Genomic DNA, 18,487 nt, shown 5'->3' with positions numbered 1-18,487 from the left:
TGTTCATGTCACACTCTTCTGTTGAGAAGAAATTTTGTCCTTTATTCCAAACCCAGAAGATAAAACTCCTTCCCTCTCACAGGATTTGCAGTGTTTAAAACCTCACATAAACCAGCCAGCCTTCTTCCCCCGGTTCCATGGAGCAAAACACAAAACCCTTGGCACTGTGGGGCTGTGTCCTGCAGGAGTGGCTGTTCCCAGGCAGCGAGGGAGGAAGCAGGAGGGAGGCACAGGCAGCCTGCTCGGCTCCTGCTGCCCTTCCTGCCCTGCAGAGGCACAGCACTGCTTCCTTCCTCCTGCCCTGTGAGCAGTGAGAGCAGCCCTTGGATGTTGTCTATACCTGAGTGAGGATCCCTGGATCCCTCATTCTCACTCTCTCAAATCTGGGCTCTTTAGGAGCTGAGCACAGGCCCTGCTTCCTTCCTCCTGCCCTGTCAGGGGTGAGAACAGCCCTGTGTGGCTGGGATGTTGTCCATCCCTGAGTGAGGATCCTCATTCCCACCTCTCTGAAATCTCTGGGTTCTTTAGGAGCTGAGCACAGACCCTGCTTCCTTCCTCCTGCCCTGTGAGCAGTGGGAACAGCCCTTGGATGTTGTCCATCCCTGGATGAGGATTCCCCATTCCCACCTCTCTCAAATCTGGGCTCTTTAGGAGCTGAGCACAGCTCCTGGGCTTGCAGCAGCTGGCAGGAGGAGGATGATGCCTGCAGAGTTCTGGGAGATGTCCCCATCCATGTACACATAGCAGAGCCAAGTCCCTGCCTTACTCCCACCTTAATTGGCTTGATTTTGCAGAGGCTTGGCCAGAGTTTTTTACAGAAAGGGTGATAAAGTTCTGGAATGGCTGCCCAGGGAGGTGGTGGAGTCCCCATCCCTGGGTGTGTTTAACAAAGCCTGGATGTGGCACTGGGTGCCAGGGTTTAGCTGAGGGGTTGGGGCTGGGTTGTGTGAAAAACACCAATCACTTGTTTTTGTTTTGTTTTTGTTTTTTTTTTTTTTAATTTTAGAAGTTTAATGATAATAAAATGGTTATAAAAATAACAATACAATTAGAGTAATAATAATATGGACAATTTTGATTAGGAAAATATGAGACAATAAAAACAAAGAGTTACAGACAGTCCGGGTACCTTTTTCTGGGCAAAATAAGCCCGAAAAAGGACCCACGTTAACAGAGGATTAACCCTTAAAAGCAACAGCCTGTTGCATATTCATACACCTCACACATGATGCATAAATTCCATTCAAACACAGGATTCTGTCTGGGCAGTGTCAGCTTCTTCCTCTGAATCCTGACAGTGTCTTCATGGCTGAGCGAGGTGGGAAGAACTCGATAAGAGGGCAATAAATTCTCTTTCTCTGAAAGATTCAGGTGTCCTGTGGCTGCTATCTCACTGTGAGTCCTTTCTTAAAAAATGTATTTTACATAGCATAGTTTCTATTGTAACCTTATGTTATAACCTAAAACTATATTTAACACACTACTTAAGAGAATTAATACAGCGTAACTTTCTAACATAACACATATCATATTAATTTTAATATTTGTGACAAACACCAATCATAAAATGCACATTTTCCACAGTTGGACTCGATGATCTTGACGGTCTCTTCCAACTTGGTCATTCTGAATTCTGTGACTCCCCCATATTTTAAGCAAAGAGCACATCCTGGCCTGCACTCCCCAAGGGTGGCAGTGGCCACAAGCCCCGTTTGCAGAGGTGCCAGCTCAGCATGGGAACAGCAGAGGCGCTTTTGCAACCCCAGCAGAGCTTTCCTCACGCTCACGCCGGGCTGTGGCACACGTTGAACCGGTTTCTGCAGCTCTTGGGCTGAGAATTCCACCTCCTGCTCTGGCCAGCCCCACACCAGGGGTGGTGCAACAGGTGGCAGCTTTGGGGCTGGAGTTTGCCGGCCTTTCCTTGCTGAATTTGGGATGCCTTTCCCACGCTGGCAGCGTTTGGGGCGTCCCTGCCAAAGGTGTGCTTAGCATGGGAGGTTCCCTCCAGGAACAAGCAGAGTCCCAAGGAGTTGCTGGTCCAGTTTGTCTGTCCCTGTCCCACAAAGACCTTGTGCTTCCCCAAAGCCTCATGATCCTCCTGTGACTTCCACCTGTGCCCTAAACCTTCAGCGCGCTGGCAATGGAAAAGGGAAAATGTCCTGTTGCCTCTTAGAATTACTAGGAGTAATTACCTAGAATTTTACTTTCAGAATCTTTCAATAAATTTTGTGAACACTTTATTCACCAATTTGAAAATATTTTGGTTTTCATTTTACAGAATTACTTAGGCTGTTAAATACCTAAGATTGTTGAGTCCATTTGCAAAAAAGTGTAAAGCTTCACAGAGCTGTTGAAGGTTGAAGGACTTTTACAAATTTTTACCAAATATAGAGAAGTTGTAAACTTTCAAGGGATAAAAGAGACAGCCTGATCTTTGATGTTAGAAATTAATTTATGTGATGGAGTAAATAGTTTAGATTTTCACCTGAAAGCCACTCCAACCACGCTGTGGTTTATATTTTTTAGGTTTATTATTTTTTTTAGTAATTACCTAGAATTTTGCTTTCAGAAATCCTTCAATACAATACTTGAACACTTATTTGAAAATGTTTCTTTTTACAGAATCACTTAGGTGGTTAAATACCTAAGATCGTTGAGTCCATTTGCAAAAATGTATAAAGCTTCACAGAGCTGTTGAGGGCTGAAAAGAAGGATTTTTACCAAATTTAGGGAAGTTGTAAACTTTCAAGGGATAAAATAAGGATTTTTACCAAATTTAGAGAAGCTGTAAACTTTCAAGGGATAAAAGACACAGCCTGATTTTTGATGCTAGAAATTAATTTGCGTGATGTAGTAAATAATTTAGATTTTTTTCCTGAAAGGCACTCCAACCACACAGTGGTTTATATTTTTTAATGTAAAAAAACCACTTTTTTTTTTAGAGTAAAAAGACCACTTTTTTAGAGTAAAAAGCCACTCCAACCACGCTGTGGTTTATATTTTTAGGTTTGTTATTTTTTTTGAGTAATTACCTAGAATTTTGCTTTCAGAAATCCTTCAATAAAGTATTTCAACACGTATTTGAAAATGTTTTTTTTTTTTTACATAATCACTTAGGCTGTTAAATACCTAAGATCATTGAGTCCATTTGCAAAAAAGTGTAAAGCCTCAAAGAGCTGTTGAAGGCTGAAAATAAGGATTGTTACCAAAATTTAGAGAAGCTGTAAACTTTCAAGGGATAAAAGAGACAGCCTGATCTTTGATGCTAGAAATTAATTTACGTGATGCAGTAAATAATTTAGATTTTTTTCCTGAAAGCCACTCCAACCACGCTGTGGTTTGTATTTTTCAGAACCTGGTGTTTTTTGCTGTTCCATGAGGGAAGCTCTGATCTGGGGCTTGGAGGCAGCAAGGAGATTTTTGGGATCTCTTCAGCATGCTCAGCTAAGCAATTCCTGCTGGGAGAGGAGAGCTGGGTGCACACAGCTGCAGAACTGGTCAGGAAAGATCTGATGAAACATTTTCTGCACCGTGAAAAGTGCCAACTCATCAGAATCCCAGCTGTCTGCAGGGAAGAGCCGGGCTCCCTGGAACTTTTATCAGGAAAATCTCTGTGGCATGTGTGTGCATGCACGGTGAGGGGGGTGTGATCCCATCCTAGCTTGGTGCAAAGAGTGTGCATTTGGTGTGGAAGAATTGCCTTTTCTTCTCAGGGAAAAGCTGGATTGGTTTGAATTTGGATTTATAAAAGTAGAGGGGACTTTCCCCTCCGCGCCCCTGAAAAGGTTTTACAGCTAAAGGGAGAAGCCATAAAGGCTTTCAGATGCTTTGGTGGTTTTCCTCCTCATTTTCGTTTTTAGTGATAGTTGAAAATTGTCAGTGGTGGTTTGAAGAGGATTAAGGCAGGGATGATGATACAAAACACTGGTGTGGAGTTAAATATTCAGTGTTCTGGTGAATGAAATGGGGACATGAAATTGGGGAAAGGCAGGATTGCTTTCTGCGGGATGAATCCCTGGGATTGCCTGCTCTGGGATGCCAGGGACGCTGAGATCTTACAAGGATCCAAAAAGAGATGGTTCAGTTGCAGAAGCAGCGAGGTGCTGGACTGCCAGGGTCCTTGTTATGAGTGAAATTAGAAGGAACTTTTCCCAGGCAGCCTCAAAACCCTAAAAATGTGCTTATAATCCTTGGATGATCTCTGTGGGCTCCAGGCTCGTCACAAACCACAAGAAGGACGAGGTGGTCAAAGGAAGAGGGAAGGGGCAGAGATCAGCAGGAGCTGAGGCAGCCAACCCCTGCTGCCAGGCACAGATGTTTCATTTCGCGTTTTTCCTTGGTGGGAGGAGGGATTTGACACAGAGAGGATCTGCTCTGCCCTTGCAGAGCATCTGCTCTGCCCTTGCTGCTGCTCTGTGGTGTGATTTTCTGGCAGGTCCCAAGGTCCCTGGTCACCCTGGGGGATGTAGAAGGGAGTGGGAAGCAGATCAGGCAGCTCCATGGCTCCCTGGAGCATCCCTGTGCCACCTCCCCATCGTGGCACACATCTGCACATGGGAATGCGGCTCTCATTTGCCCCGTGGCTACGAGGAAGGTGACATTGAGATGCAGGGAGAGGGGGGAAAGATAATTAGGCAGAGCCTCCTTGGGGCAGGCAAAGCACCCTGAGGATTGCTGGCGGTGGCTCCCGTGATTAATTGGGGATGTTCAGCCCCACTCACCGAGGCTGCTGCCTGCTCCAGCTCAGTTTGCTGGGGAGGAATTCACTCCAGTGAAAAACATGGAGTTTTTCCCGTGTTTCATCCCAGGGCTGGCCTGTTTCTTTATGCCCTGGACACAAGGCAGCCTTTGGAAAGTGGCACAGGACCCGTTGCTCTGACAAAAAACACACAGGAAGGTGGACTACAATAGAAGGGTTGTCTGATAGGAAACCCCAGACAAATAAATGCATTTTTTCCCCAGGAAACCCAAACCAGTAGCATAACCCACTGAAAGATGAGGGGGTCACATTTTTTCCAAGGGAAACAGCTGCCTGAAGAAGCTGATAGCTGGGAGTGGGATTTTTTGTTTTTCCCCCCTCTTTGTGTTTGGGGAGGCTGCTGGAGGAGCAGCAGGATATCTGATGGGCAGAGGGACAGGTCACTGTTCTCCAGGGGAGCACAGGGAAATCCCAGGCCAGGGGCTCAGAGGAAAGGGAAATTTTAAACCATTTGTGCAGGGGGAGAAGGGGGAATCCCAAATCACTGGTGAACATTAAAATAAAAATAAGTGTAGGAGAGAGTCCTGCCTGTGTGGGACAGGGAAGGGGGTTTTAACCCTGGAAAACCCCTTTGCTTTCTAGTGCACGGCTGTGCTGCAGCTCACACCTCGCTGTGGTTTTGGGGCGGGTGTCTCAGCGCTCTCAGGAGCCCAGGGAGCTGCTTCCTCCCGTTGGGTTTACGTCTGTATTGATTTGTTTGTGTTTGTTTCGCTTGCGTTTGGCTCTCATTCATCAGCCATGAGTGTGTGGCTCTCTGGGCTGTGTTTTGGGATGGTTCCCAGCTCTTGTGACCTTATCTCCAAGCAAGGATAAAGCAGAGCAGTTGGGAACAACCCTGGGGTATTTGTTACCAATATCCAATTGTGGCAGGTCCGGGTGGCATCCACGTGAATCACTGTTTTTTTCCTAGGGGAAAAAAACCCAATCTCAAACAACTTTCCTCCTCTTCCTCCTGAGATCCACATGGGTGCCTTGCAATTTAGATGTTTATTCCCATCCAGAAATGAGCTCAAGCTATGCATAGATTCCCATTTGGAAATGTTTCTCCCTGTCCTGTTTGGTTTACGTCAGCAATCACTGGGGACGTGCCTGGGTCTCCCAGGGGCTTTGGCTGTCCTGAAGTTCTGGTTTTGCTCCAGCAGCTGTGGGTGTGAAGGCTTTTGCCTCAGCACCGCTGGTGGTGAGGGGATTTGATGGATTTGTTCCCACCCTCCTCTCAGGAAGGCTCTAACTCATGGATCCTGGCCTGAATATGTGAAAGATGCGTATTTTATGATTGGTTTTCACAAATATTAAAATAGATATATGTGTTATGTTAGAAAGTTATGCTGTCTTAATTTTTTAAGTAGTGTGTTAAATATAGTTTTAGGTTATAAGGTTGAGATGGAAACTATGCTATGTAAGAAACTTTTTTAAAGAAAGGACTCACAGTGAGATATCAGCCACAGGACATCTAAATCTTTTAGAGAAAGAGAATTTATTGCTCCATTATCAGAAGAAACGAAGTTCTTCCTGCCTTGCTCAGTTCTGCAGGCACCGTCAGGATTCAGAGGAAGAAGCTGACACTGCCCAGACAGAATCCTGTGTTTGAATGGAATTTATGCATCATGTGTGAGGTGTATGAATATGCAACAGGCTGTTGCTTTTAAGGGTTAATCCTCTGTTAATGTGGGTACTTTTTTGGGCTTATTTTGTCCAGAAAAATGTACTCGAACTGTCCATAACTGTTTGTCTCATACTGTCCTAATCCAAATTGTCCAAATTATTATTACTCTTATTATACTACTATTTTCATAACCATTTTATTACTATTAAACTTTTAAAATTTTAAAAACCAGTGATTGGCGATTTTCAGAGAATAGAAGAGAGAGGCATCAATGCACGGGACAGCTGGTGATGGATGCCTTCAGTGTGTGCTTGGAGGAGACCCAAATTTCACCATCCATACTAGCTGTAGGGTTTTCCACCTCTTGAAAAATCCTCCAGCTAGGAGGGGAAATGGGGGAATGAAGCTGGGGAAAGGCAGGATTGCTTTCTGCAGGATGAATCCCTGGGATTGCCTGCTCTGGGATGCCAGGGATGCTGAGATCTTACAAGGATCCAAAAGGAGATGGTTCAACTGCAGAAGCAGCGAGGTGCTGGACTGCCAGGGTGTTGCCACCCATTCCTTGTTATGGGTGAAATTAGAAGGAACATTTCCCAGGCAGCCTCAAAACCCTAAAAATGTGCTCATAATCCTTGTGTCCATGGATGATCTCTGTGGGCTCCCCACAAACCACGAGAAGGACAAGGTGGTCAAGGGAAGGGAAGGGAAGGGAAGGGAAGGGAGAGAGAAGAGAAGAGAAGAGAAGAGAAGAGAAGAGAAGAGAAGAGAAGAGAAGAGAAGAGAAGAGAAGAGAAGAGAAGAGAAGAGAAGAGAAGAGAAGAGAAGAGAAGAGAAGAGAAGAGAAGAGAAGAGAAGAGAAGAGAAGAGAAGAGAAGAGAAGAGAAGAGAAGAGAAGAGAAGAGAAGAGAAGACTGTGCTGGAAGGTTTGCCACCTCTTGACTGCATCTGGGAGCCTGGCCCGCACATTTGGTGACAGCGAGGAGCAGGCGGGGGGCTCAGAGGGGAACAGGATCTCGCTAACCACATCCTCATTCCGTGCTTGCTGGGAGCCAGATGGCCGGGCCAGGACAGGAACGGGGCTCAGGCAGGCTCGGGGGGCGGCAGAGCCGTGGTGCTGCCGGATCCGGGGCTCCCCGAGCATCCCCGGGATGCGCCCGCACCGATCCCCCCAGCGAGGAGCATCCCCCGCTCGGAACTGAAACTCCTCCAAAAAATAAAAATAGAATAAAATAAAATTAAATTAAAAAAAAAAAAAAAAGAAAAGAAAAGAAAAGAAAAGGCGGTGGCGTGTGCGCAGCCCTGTGCGATGATTAGCGGCACCACAAGCTGCTTCCTCCCTCCTTATGTCGCATTGTTTTCCTTCCCAGGTGGCCCCGCCGGGGCTGCCCCCTGGCCACCGCACCGGCCGCACCTTTGTCTGCCAGCCCGGCCGCCTTCCTCCCCTTCCTCCTCCTCCTCCTCCTGCTGCTGCTGCCAGAGCTATTTCGGGAAGCGGCAGCTGAGCCCGAGGATTGTTAATTGTTCGTCAGAGCCCTTCGGAGCGCGCTGCCCGGATCACATGAGGCGATTAGAGCGGCGGTCACACCCTTCCCCTCCCTCCGTGCGCCGTGTCCCCCCCTGACCCCCGATGGCCCCGCGCTGGGAGGGCAGGGGTGGACCCAGCTGTGCCCAGATGTGGCGATGGAGGGCTGGAGGTGCCGTGCAGAGCCACCTCGGGGCAGGCACAGGGCAGGCTGACAAAGCCACCCCCGGCGCTGACCTCAGGAGCCGCCGCCATGTGACTGCGCCTCAAAGTTACTAAAGCATGACATCAGCCTGGGAGGGAGCGGCACCAAAATAAAATACGGCCTGCCTTCAACCGGCTGTGCTGCTGCTGCTGATCCTGGAGCCCCCGCTGCCTGCACCCCACCGGGGATCATTGCCATCCAAGGTAGAGCCTGCTGGAAAACAAATGAAAAAGATCGCTTGGACACACAGCATAAAGCCAGCCTGGTCTTTGGGTCATTCCCAGGGGTGACAGTGAAGTGTGTCGGTGAAACAGTGTCACAGACCTCTTTTATGGAAAATCCTTTCCTTAGGATTTTTTCCTCCTGAGAAGCTGAAAGGCCTCAGGAACAAAATGTAAACATTGATTATCTTCTGCTGTGGAATGCAACAGGTGCATCTGTGATTGGTCTCATGTTGGATGTTTGTAATTAATGGCCAATCACAGTCAGCTGGCTCGGACAGAGAGCTGACCCACAAACCTTTGTTACCATTCTATTCTTAGCTGGCCTTCTGATGAAATCCTTTCTTCTATTCTTTTAGTATAGTTTTAATGTAACACATATAATAAAATAATAAATCAAGCCTTCTGAAACATGGAGTCAGACCCTCGTCTCTTCCCTCATCCAAGAACCCCTGTGAACACCATCACAACACAGCCCACTTTAGATAATGATTTTAATGTAGTGTGCCTGCACTTTGCTTTGGCAAATGTCGTGGGCAGTGATTCTGAGATGGGATGTTGTTGTGGAAAAGGGAAAACCATCCCCCCATGTGTGCAAAGGGCACACAGAGCAGGCAGGTGTTGAGGCAGGGCTTTGGTGCCCCAGGAATGCCATGCTGATTGTGAAAAACGCCAAGCACTTGTTTTTAAAATTTTAAAAGTTTAATAGTAATAAAGTGGTTATAAAAATAGTAATATAATTAGAGTAATAATAATTTGGACAATTTGGATTAGGACAATATGAGACAATAAAAACAAAGAGTTACAGAAAGTCCGGGTACCTTTTTATGGGCAAAATAAGCCCGAAAAAGTACCCATGTTAACAGAGGATTAACCCTTAAAAGCAACAGCCTGTTGCATATTCATACACCTCAGACATGATGCATAAATTCCATTCAAACACAGGATTCTGTCTGGACAGTGTCAGCTTCTTCCTCTGAATCCTGACGGTGTCTTCGAGGTGGGAAGAAGTTAATTTCTTCTGATAATGGAGCAATAAATTCTCTTTCTCTGAAAGATTCAGGTGTCCTGTGGCTGCCATCTCACTGTAAGTCCTTTCTTTAAAAAAAGTATCCTACATAGCATAGTTTTTATTTTCACCTTATGTTATAACCTAAAACTATATTTAACACACTACTTAAGAGAATTAATACAGCATCACTTTCTAACACAACACATATAACATTCATTTGAATATTTGCGAAAAGCCAATGATAAAATACGCATTTTTCACAGTGATGGATGTGCCTGACAGCAGGCAGGTGTTGAGGCAGGGCTTTGGTGCCCAGGAATGTTGTGCTGATGGATGTGCCTGACACCAGGCATGGTGCTGGTGGGTAAAACTCGTGCTGCTGGGTACCAGCCTGAGGTTCTGCACCTCTGCTCCTCCCTGCTGGTGCTGTGTGTGAGCATTGAGAGGGATGAGGGCTCACTCAGTCCCCATCCTCATCCCCATCTTGCTGATCCCAGAGCTGGGAGAGGCTCCTGGCCGCCTGTTCCCAGGCAGGAGAGCAGCCAGAAGGCAGGCACTGGGGAGCAGAGGTGCCTCATGCCATCGGGGTGAGCTGTGAGCAGCAGAACAGGTCAGATCGGATCCAGGCATCTTCACCCCACAGAGCTCCCACGCTCTGCCTCCTCCTCCTCCTCCTCCTGCCCTGGGCTTTTCCCAGCTGCTGGGGTGACTTTGCACTGCTGCTTTTGTCCCTGAGCTGGGATATAGCTGGCTGAGGTGTACAAATCTGACTGTCTGCCCCTCTGCTGAAGATGCAAGTGCCCAGATGTGGCACTCAGCCATCCCAGCGCTGCTGATGGCTCCTGCAGGGGCACAGCCAGCCCTGTGCCACCAAGGGGACGCTGCTGCTGGGCAGATGTGGGTGCAGAGCCGTGCCTGCAGCGCCAGGCATGCCCGCCTAGACCTGCCCCGGCTGGTTGGGCTGACCCCAGGGCTCAGGACAGGGTGTTACTGGCCCCAGGTGCGGGAGCAGGTTTGGCCGGTCGGGAGAGCCGCGGTTCCCACCGGAGCCCGCGTCCCTGCATCCTCCCACGCCGGGCGTGGAGGGGACAGCCCTGCTGCCTGTGACCAGGACAGGCTCTCCCTGTGACCAGGATGGGCTCTCTGTGCCCTGGGCTCAGCTGGGACCTTCTGCTCCTGGCACTTTGTGTCTGGGCCTGGCTCTTCTGGCCCTGTGCCTGAGCGTGCCCGGGTCTGGACATTCAGATTGTGGAGGTTTGGTGGAGGAAGCCTGGGCATTTTGAGATGTCAACATGCTGTTGTGTCCATTTGAGCATTTGAGGTTTTCCGTCTGTGTTTGACCAGGAGGAAAACATACATCTGTCCTGAGCCTGGGTTTGTAGCTTTTTTCCCCCTTTTTTTTTTTTTTTTTTTTTAGTTTTTTGTAGAAGCCTCTTGCTATGTCACCTATGCCTCATCTTCACTTTTTTTTTTTTTAGTTACCTCTGTGACCAGCCACCCTTTTGTCCTTCCAGAAAGCCAGGCCAGGATGACCTTTTGTTGACAGAGGTCCTGCCAACAAAACATCGTGACAGCCTGTGGCTTTCCTTTGGGGGAGCCTGTGGATTCATCCCCTGGGAAAAAAAGGGATGGAAGCAAGTTGTGATGTGTCAGCTGGCAGTAGAAACTGATACTCTGGGGCAGCATGGTGAACTTCCTTAATTCTAGGCCCTTTCACTTCTTTTCTGCTTGCAGATGGTGGTTAGTCCTTGGTGGAAGGAGGAGGGTCTGTAATCTAAGCTCTGAAACTTTCTCAGAGGCTTTCCTGGAGCTGCGTCTGGGGTGTCATCCCCTGTGTCCCCCAGCCACCCTGCTGATCCTGCCATCAGCTTTCACAGCTACATCCCAGTGATGTTCCAGCTCCCAGCCAAGGTGCTTTGGTTTGCCATGGTCCCCATCACACTTGGAGATGCCCAGTTTGTCCTCCCTGTAGCTCTTCCCAACCCTGTTGTGCATCTTCTCTCTGCCCTGGGCATCCTGTGAGCTTCACTGCCAGAGCCCTGGAGCAGAATTCCACCTGGCAGCTGGGCAAGCAGGCCTTTCTGCTCCACATCAGGGCAGATTTTCCCTGAAATCCTCGCTTCGCCCTCCAGCCATCACCACCAGCAGCTCCTTCTCCAGCACCATAAGATCCCAGACAAGGGGCTGAAATTGCGGGAAACATTCCCAACCTGACCAAACGGAGGCTGCGCTGGGTTTGATGTGTTTTGTTGGTTTGTTGTTTGCTTATTCTTCTCTCCGAGGAACGTTTCCAACGCTTTCCAAGGCCAGAATTCCCCCGGTTCCTCCTTGGGGTGCAGCGAGCCGGGGGTGCCGCGGTGGACCCCACCCCGCGCGGCGCGCTGCCGTTGCCGCTTTAAGAGCCCTCTCCGCGGGGCGAGCTTTCGAACGCGCGGCCCTGCGCCGCCATTGGCCGGCGCGCGCGCGCGGGGCCAGCCGGCGGTTGGAGCGGCCGGCGGCGCGCCCTGATTGGCCGAGGCGGGGCGGTATAAAAGGTGGGCGGGCGCGTGGGCTCGCTCAGTCTGCGGCGCGAAGGGACGGCGTGCGGAGCTGGGGTGAGGCGCGGATCCCCGCTCAGCTGGGCGTTTTAATTTTGTTTTTGTTTTTTTTTTTTTTTTTTTTTTTCCTTTTTAAAATTCTTTACCCCTCCCTTCGCCCACCTGCTTTCCCCATGGAGTTCAAGCTGGAGGCGCACCGCATCGTCAGCATCTCGCTGGGCAAGATCTACAGCGCGCGGGGCCAGCGCGGCGGCCTGAAGCTGCACAAGAACCTCCTGGTGTCGCTGGTGCTGCGCAGCGCCCGCCAGGTCTACCTGAGCGAGCCGGGCTGCCCGCCCGAGCCGCCCCCCGCCGCCGCCGGCGGCCACCCCGAGGAAGAGCCGCCGCCGCCCCACACCGCCGCCTGGGCGGCCGAGGAGCCACCGCCGCCGCCCCCGCAGGACGAGGCGGGCAGGGACTGCCAGGGCCCCCGGCCGCGGCGCTGTTGCTGCGGCGAGAACCGTGGGGGCTGCGCCGGGGCCCCCCCGCCGCCGCACTGCCCCCGCAAGCGGAGCGCCGGCGAGCGCGGCCAGGCGGGCTCCCCGGTGAAGAAGCCCCGCCGCGAGGAAGAGGAGCCACCGCCGCTGCCGCCGCCACCGCCGCCCTCTCCGCCGGGCGAGCAGGAGGACATGGAGACAGGCAACGTGGCCAGCCTCATCAGCATCTTCGGCTCCAGCTTCTCGGGACTGCTCAGCAAGGAGCCCAAGGGCCGGCGGCGACCGCCTCTGGACGGCGGCGAGGCGACGGCGGGCACGGCGCCCGCCGAAGCGGCGGCCGAGCCGGGACAGATCTGCTGCGACGAGCCGGTGCTGCGGACCCTCAACCCCTGGAGCACGGCCATCGTGGCCTTCTGATGGCCCGGCCGCAGAGACTGGCTCCCCGCCGCGGGCCGGGGGGCCCGGACATGGCACCCACCGAGCGCCGCGGGCCTCCGGCGCCGGCCAGACCCGGCGCCTTCGGCCGCCGCACCGGGGGGACCGCGGGACAGCAGCAGCGGCGGCGGCGTTTCCCCGTTCCCCGGCGGGTCCCGGCTGCCGGCACCCGCCCTGGGAGCGCCCCCGGCGCTGCCCTCCCGGAATTCCCCTTCCCGGCAGCGCCGCCGCCCTCTCCGGCGCCCGGGGGAGGCTCCTCGGCCGCCGCCGACCCCGGGGGCGCCCCCGGCGGGTGATATTTTAAGCTTGGAAAGTATTAAGTTTATTAAATAAAGTGTCTATTTTGGAAAGGTTTAGGTCAGAACTATTACATGGTGCTTTTTAAAAGTGTTTTATTGAGAGGAACGAAGTTTACAGACGCTCTGACGGAAAGTCCTTGAGCCTGTTTGTTAGGCTTTGGTAACTCCCGGTCTTTGTTGTATAAAGGCTTGGGGCTCCCGTAGGGAATTTTGTACAGTGTTCTCCTTCAGTGATGTATCATGTTTTGTATAAAATGTAATTTCTACGTGTGCAACACGTATTAAATATTTTCAAGTGTACGAGCCTAGTTCCTGTTTGTGCCCCGGTGGCTCGAGGGGGAGGAGGGCAGGCAGCAGCCGGGGTGTGGTTCTGCGTGTCTGTGGCTGGATCCACCCAGCCTCGCCAGAGGCTTGGGGTGGGTTGGAGTCCGGCTCTTCTGGGAGCTGGGGAAGAAAGGGAACTTCTGTCGGGGTGCGTGGAGTCCTTCCCGGGATCTTCCAGGTGCTCCCACTGCTCTTGTGGCTACAGCCTCTTCCCCGGGCCGGAGCTGCCGTGGCATTTGAGGTCTTGCTCTGAAAGTACCTAATGTGCAGAGTCACTGTCTGTGGGTGGGAAGCGGTTGCTAAATCCCGGAGGAGCAGCTGGGTGCAGCCTGACCAGCCCGTGGCACAGCTGGGCCGAGCGCCGGCCTCCAGCACTGCCTGCTCACAGATCCGGATTGGGGCTGTGAGAGGGGATTTCACCCAGCAGAACGCAGCCACTGCTCTGCAAGGAGCGTTTCTGTGCCTCTTCTTTGCTGTTACTTGTAGAATAGTTCAAACGATAAATACCAGGAGGGTTGTTTTTTTTTTTTTTCCTTCTCTTTCATTATCAGTAAAGCTATAACTGGGTTAAAGTTCCTGCTGTTAGGGGTGGGGAGAAAAGTTTGGCCTCGGCTTCACAGTGAGTGGAGCGCCCCAAGGCGTTGTAATTAGACTGAATTGTGGGGGATTTTTTTTTTTTTTTACTTGCTTCTTGCTGGAAGATTCACTAGAGTCTTCTCTGCTCCTAATTAATGAACTTTTCAACTGGGGATTGCATCTCTGGCAAGTGGAAGATGTTTGTGTGCTGTGAAATGCAGCCTGGGGTATCTGGCTGAACCTTGGGCGCCTGTTTTGGGGAGGGACATGAGAAATGACCGACGTGGGGTTTTTAACACCTCAGACCCGTGAGAAACTGGAAGTGTTGGGCTGGGTCATCCCCAAGCAGGGGGATGGGAGAGATGAGGAGAAGCTGCCTGGTCTGGGGAGGATCTGAGGCAGCTCTGCTACTTGGGGTACAATTTAATAGCTCCTTATTCTTGGGTAAAAGCAAAAGTCCTACCATCTTAATTTTCTAGGTAATTGCACTAATGGTGACACAATTTCAGTCTGGTAGGTGACACAAGGAAATGGGGTATGATGAGACATTTCTTTTCACTCACTCACCTTTGGGAGGTGGTGGGAAGGTGCTGTCCCTGCTTCCCTCCCTCAGGTGCTCTCCAGGAGAGCCCCACCCTCTCACTCCTGTCTCCAGGGAGGTGAGGAGCATCTCTCCAGTGAGAGGAGGAGGAGGATGGCTGCACAGTGCTATCCCCCCGAACTCTCCTGCTCTCAGGGTCAGAAGCTGGGTTCAGGATGGGAACAGCCTCCTGCTCCAGTAGTTTCCTTCCCAAGGTTTCAGTCCTGCTCCTGTCCACCAGCAGCATCTCCATGGAAGCGAATGATTTTGTCCAGCTTCCAAATCCCAACAATGGGATGGGTGCACTCCTGATCTTGGCATTTCCAAGTTTTCTAGGCATCCAACCCCTGGAAGATCACCTGGTCCTGCTGGTTTGTGTGGCCCTGCTTTCCCTGCACAGACCAGACCCAAGCTCCCCCTGGCGCAGAGCACCCAGCAGAGCTCATACCTACTCTGTCTTCCAGAGCAGAGTTGTGCAACCCTTTAATTGCTGCTGGCCTCTGCCAGCAGGGCAGGGACTGCCCACAGGTGCCCACGCAGCTCCCGTGGAGCTGCCTGAGGTGAGCGAGCTCTCCCTTCCCAGCTCAGCGCCATGGAGCTGTGTCCCCAAAGGACCCGGCCCAGCTCCATCTGCTGTGCTGACACACGCCTCGCTTGATCCCCGGCTGGCTTTTACATGTGGGGTTTGCCTCTGGCTGCTGGGGCTGAGTGGGACAGAAAAAATAAAAAAATAACAGAGATGTGATAGATGCTGGTGAGCTCTGCTGAGGGGTCTGGACCAAACCAGCCTCAAATTGAAAAGACCCCTAATAATGGCACTGTGTTACTTTTGGAATAATTTTTTCTGCTCTGTTTCGTTTTATTTTTTACTCACCTAGTGCCATTTTTTTCCCCAATTCCTAGAATCACTTTTACCTAAATTGGTTCTGTTTTTTTAATTCATCTCTGTTTTTTTAAATTCATCTCTTCTGTTGTGCTGCTTCTACCCCTATGCTCCTTCTGCCCACAGAGCTACAGAGATGAGGCTGACAGGGGACAGCTGAGCAAGGACAGGGAATGAGCTCCAGCTGAGGCTGATGACCCAAACTCACTGCCCAGGCCAGCAATGAAGGAGGGAAGAGAAGTGCATAAATAAGCCAGATAAAAATAAAAACTTCCATCACTTGGGACAGAGGTTGACTCCTATGGAAACTGCCTCACCGGGTCGAGGAGGAGATGACTTAATGGGAAGATGGCAGGATCCTGCCCTTCCTAGAATAGTAACGAGCTGCTGGAAGCGCTGGCCCCGTCTGCTGCCCTTCCCCCAGCTCGGGTCAGCTCCCGTGGGAGAGGAGAAGCGCTGGGAAAATCCTCCAGCACCGCCGGAGGGTGGGATGGATGCTGGCAGAGTGATGTGGCAGCTGGGTGATGCTCGGGAAGCAGGGCAGGCAGCAGCAGCCTTTCACTTTTCTCCTGCTGTAATCATCCAGGAGCAATCCCTGGCTGGGCCCTCCTCAGGGACACCTTCTGGGGAGAGGGATCGGCTTCAAACCGAAGAAGGGAGTGTCAGAGGGGTGAATCATCCCGGCTTTAAAGGTGTCTGGCTGGGCCAGGTGCCAGCAGGGGCTGGGGGAAAACCTCGGGGTTTGGGGAAACCCTCGGGGTTGGGGGAGTCGATGGGCAGCCAGGGGTTCACAGGAGCTCCACGTTTCACTCCGGCTGCTCTCGCTCCTTCCCGGCCTGATGCAACCCGGCCGTCCCTCTTCTCCTGGGCCATGGGAAGAGGAGGAAGGCTCTGCACACTCACTGCTGGAGCATCCTGTGTCAGCGCTCAGGAATCCGGCAGGCTGCTGGGAGGGGGGCGGGAGGCAGGGCAGCGGCGGGGCTGGGCCTGCTGGGGTCGCTCCCTGCTTGGGGAGCTGTGGGGAGCCCCAGGGTACTGGAGCATCCCTGGGGGCTGCACCTCCTGGGGGTACCAGAGCATCCCTGGGGGCTGCACCTCCTGGGGTCTCTCCCTTCCCAGAGGGACTGGATCATCCTCAGGGTCTGCATCTCCTGGGGTCTCTCCCTGCCTGGGGCTGCCAGACCATCCGCAGGGGCTGCACCTCCTGGGTCCTCTCCCTGCCTGAGCATCCCGAGGACACCAGAGCAGCTCTGTCAGGAAGCTTTGCCAAAGGCTGAGCGCCAGGACAGGGTATTTTGGGGGGAAGGAGGGGTGGGGATGTACCGTAGCACAGTGCTTGGCTGATAGCTCCAAAGGCTGAGGAGAGGCAATGCCTGCATCTCCCTGCTGCTGCGGGGCTTGCATCTGTCTCCAATGTACTGTGCTTGCCAGAGATGCTCTGCCAATGTATATTTAGGGTGGGAGGGGGGCCCACCCTCGGTATAACTCCTCAGCGGGTCGGGGGGCTCTGGCAGGGGAGCAGGAGAGGCTCTGTGTTTTCCTGGGCAGGGTGGTCCAGCCCAGGGGGAGGCAGAAGGCGGTGGGGCTTGCTGGCAGGGCTAAGCTCATGGAAAACTCCAGGGCTGCTTCCAAGGAGGATCCTTTGCGAGGCTGGAGCCTCAGAGAGAGGGCTTGGCACGGTGAGGGGATGGCTGGAAGGTGCCCAGAGCTGCCTTGGCAAGGAGGAAACCCAACAGAGCAGAGTTATTCCAGGCCAGCACGGGTTCCTGGAGGCAGGGTCAGAGCCGGGATGAGCGACAAACACAAACAGCTCCTTCCTCTCGGCCTTCTGGTTGTGATTTCTGCTCCCGACATGCAAACCCTGAGGGGCCCCCTCCCCTCCCTCCTTCTCCCCAGCTGTGCAGGGCTGGCCTGGCCGCCTAATGAAATGCAGAGCTGCTTGGGAGAGCAGGGGAAAAAAAAATAAAAAAAGGGCTCTGTTCGAGGTTTTGTGCCTCTGGTTTTGTGCCTCTGGTTTCCTCTGGCCCTCTCTCCCAGCGGGGTGATTTATTGGCGATGGAGCCCGGGGAGAGGGGGAGGGAAGGGCTTGGAGCTGCAGGCAAAGAGTCATCGCTTATTTGCCAAGCACTCACGCGAGGCCAAGGGAAAAAGGGGAGGAGAGGGAGGGAAACTGCCTGGGCAGGGCCGAGGAGCATCATTTGTGGAGCTGAGCTCTCCCAGTTGCTCTGAGGTGATACTGGAGCATCCCTGGGGGCTGCGGATCCTGGGGTCTCTCCCTGCCCAGAGGGACTGGAGCATCCCTGGGGGCTGCACCTCCACTTTGAGCACTTTGCACACCAAAGGACCGGCTTTGAGGTGGATGCCCTCTTCCTCTATCCCAATTTCCCCACTTTCCCTCCCTCCTCCCTTCCCTCCTGGGCAGAGAGAGCTGCCTGCAGGGGTTTGGGCTGGCTCTGCACTCTATTCTCCAGGGAAGCCAGGTGTGGACTCCTCATCCTTTTCCCCTCTCCTGCAGCCCCAACCAAGGAGGCAGCCAGACCTTTCCCAGATGGCAGAAAAGCAGATATCCATTGACACTGACCCACTTTTGGGCACCTGCATGCCCCAAAAGTGACATGGTGTGCCCTGCCTGGCTGCAGATGCATTTGCTGCCTGCAGCTACTCAGCTCAGGCCAGCCTTACACTTAAGCCAGGCTTTAGGCTCTGCAGCAGTGAGGTGTCCCCATCCTGCAGGATGCTCTGGTGTGCTGCTCTGTGGCAGGGTCACCTCCTGATCAGGGATGGCTTTTTTCATCCTTGCTGCTCTGCTTGGGCACTGTGAAAAAAGCCAATCACTTGTTTTTTAAAAATTTTAAAATTAAGTAATAAAATGGTTATAAAAATAGCAATATAATTAGAGTAATAAAAATTTTGGATAATTTGGATTAGGACAATATGAGAAAATAGAACAAAGAGTTATGGACAGTCTGGGTATCTTTTTATGGGCAAAACAAGCCCGAAAAAGGACCCACACTAACAGAGGATTAACCCTTAAAAGCAACAGCCTGTTGCA

The 18,487-nt window shown here is 52.1% G+C and overlaps 1 protein-coding gene across 1 annotated transcript; it reads left to right on the top strand.

The window, feature by feature from the left end:
• Positions 1-11,978: 11,978 nt before the first annotated feature.
• IER5 (immediate early response 5) lies at positions 11,979-13,372 on the top strand. Its single transcript, XM_059478304.1, has one exon. The coding sequence runs from the start codon at positions 12,036-12,038 to the stop codon at positions 12,753-12,755; it is 720 nt and encodes a 239-aa protein (XP_059334287.1). The 5' UTR covers positions 11,979-12,035; the 3' UTR covers positions 12,756-13,372.
• Positions 13,373-18,487: the final 5,115 nt, after the last annotated feature.

Source organism: Ammospiza nelsoni, chromosome 9 (assembly GCF_027579445.1).
Source record: "Ammospiza nelsoni isolate bAmmNel1 chromosome 9, bAmmNel1.pri, whole genome shotgun sequence".
Lineage (NCBI taxonomy): Eukaryota > Metazoa > Chordata > Aves > Passeriformes > Passerellidae > Ammospiza > Ammospiza nelsoni.
This window is presented reverse-complemented; position numbering and strand designations above follow the sequence as displayed.

Coding starts and splice junctions, on each gene's coding strand:
- IER5 (XM_059478304.1), top strand. CDS start 12,036: ATGGAGTTCAAGCTGGAGGCGCACCGCATCGTCAGCATCTCGCTGGGC.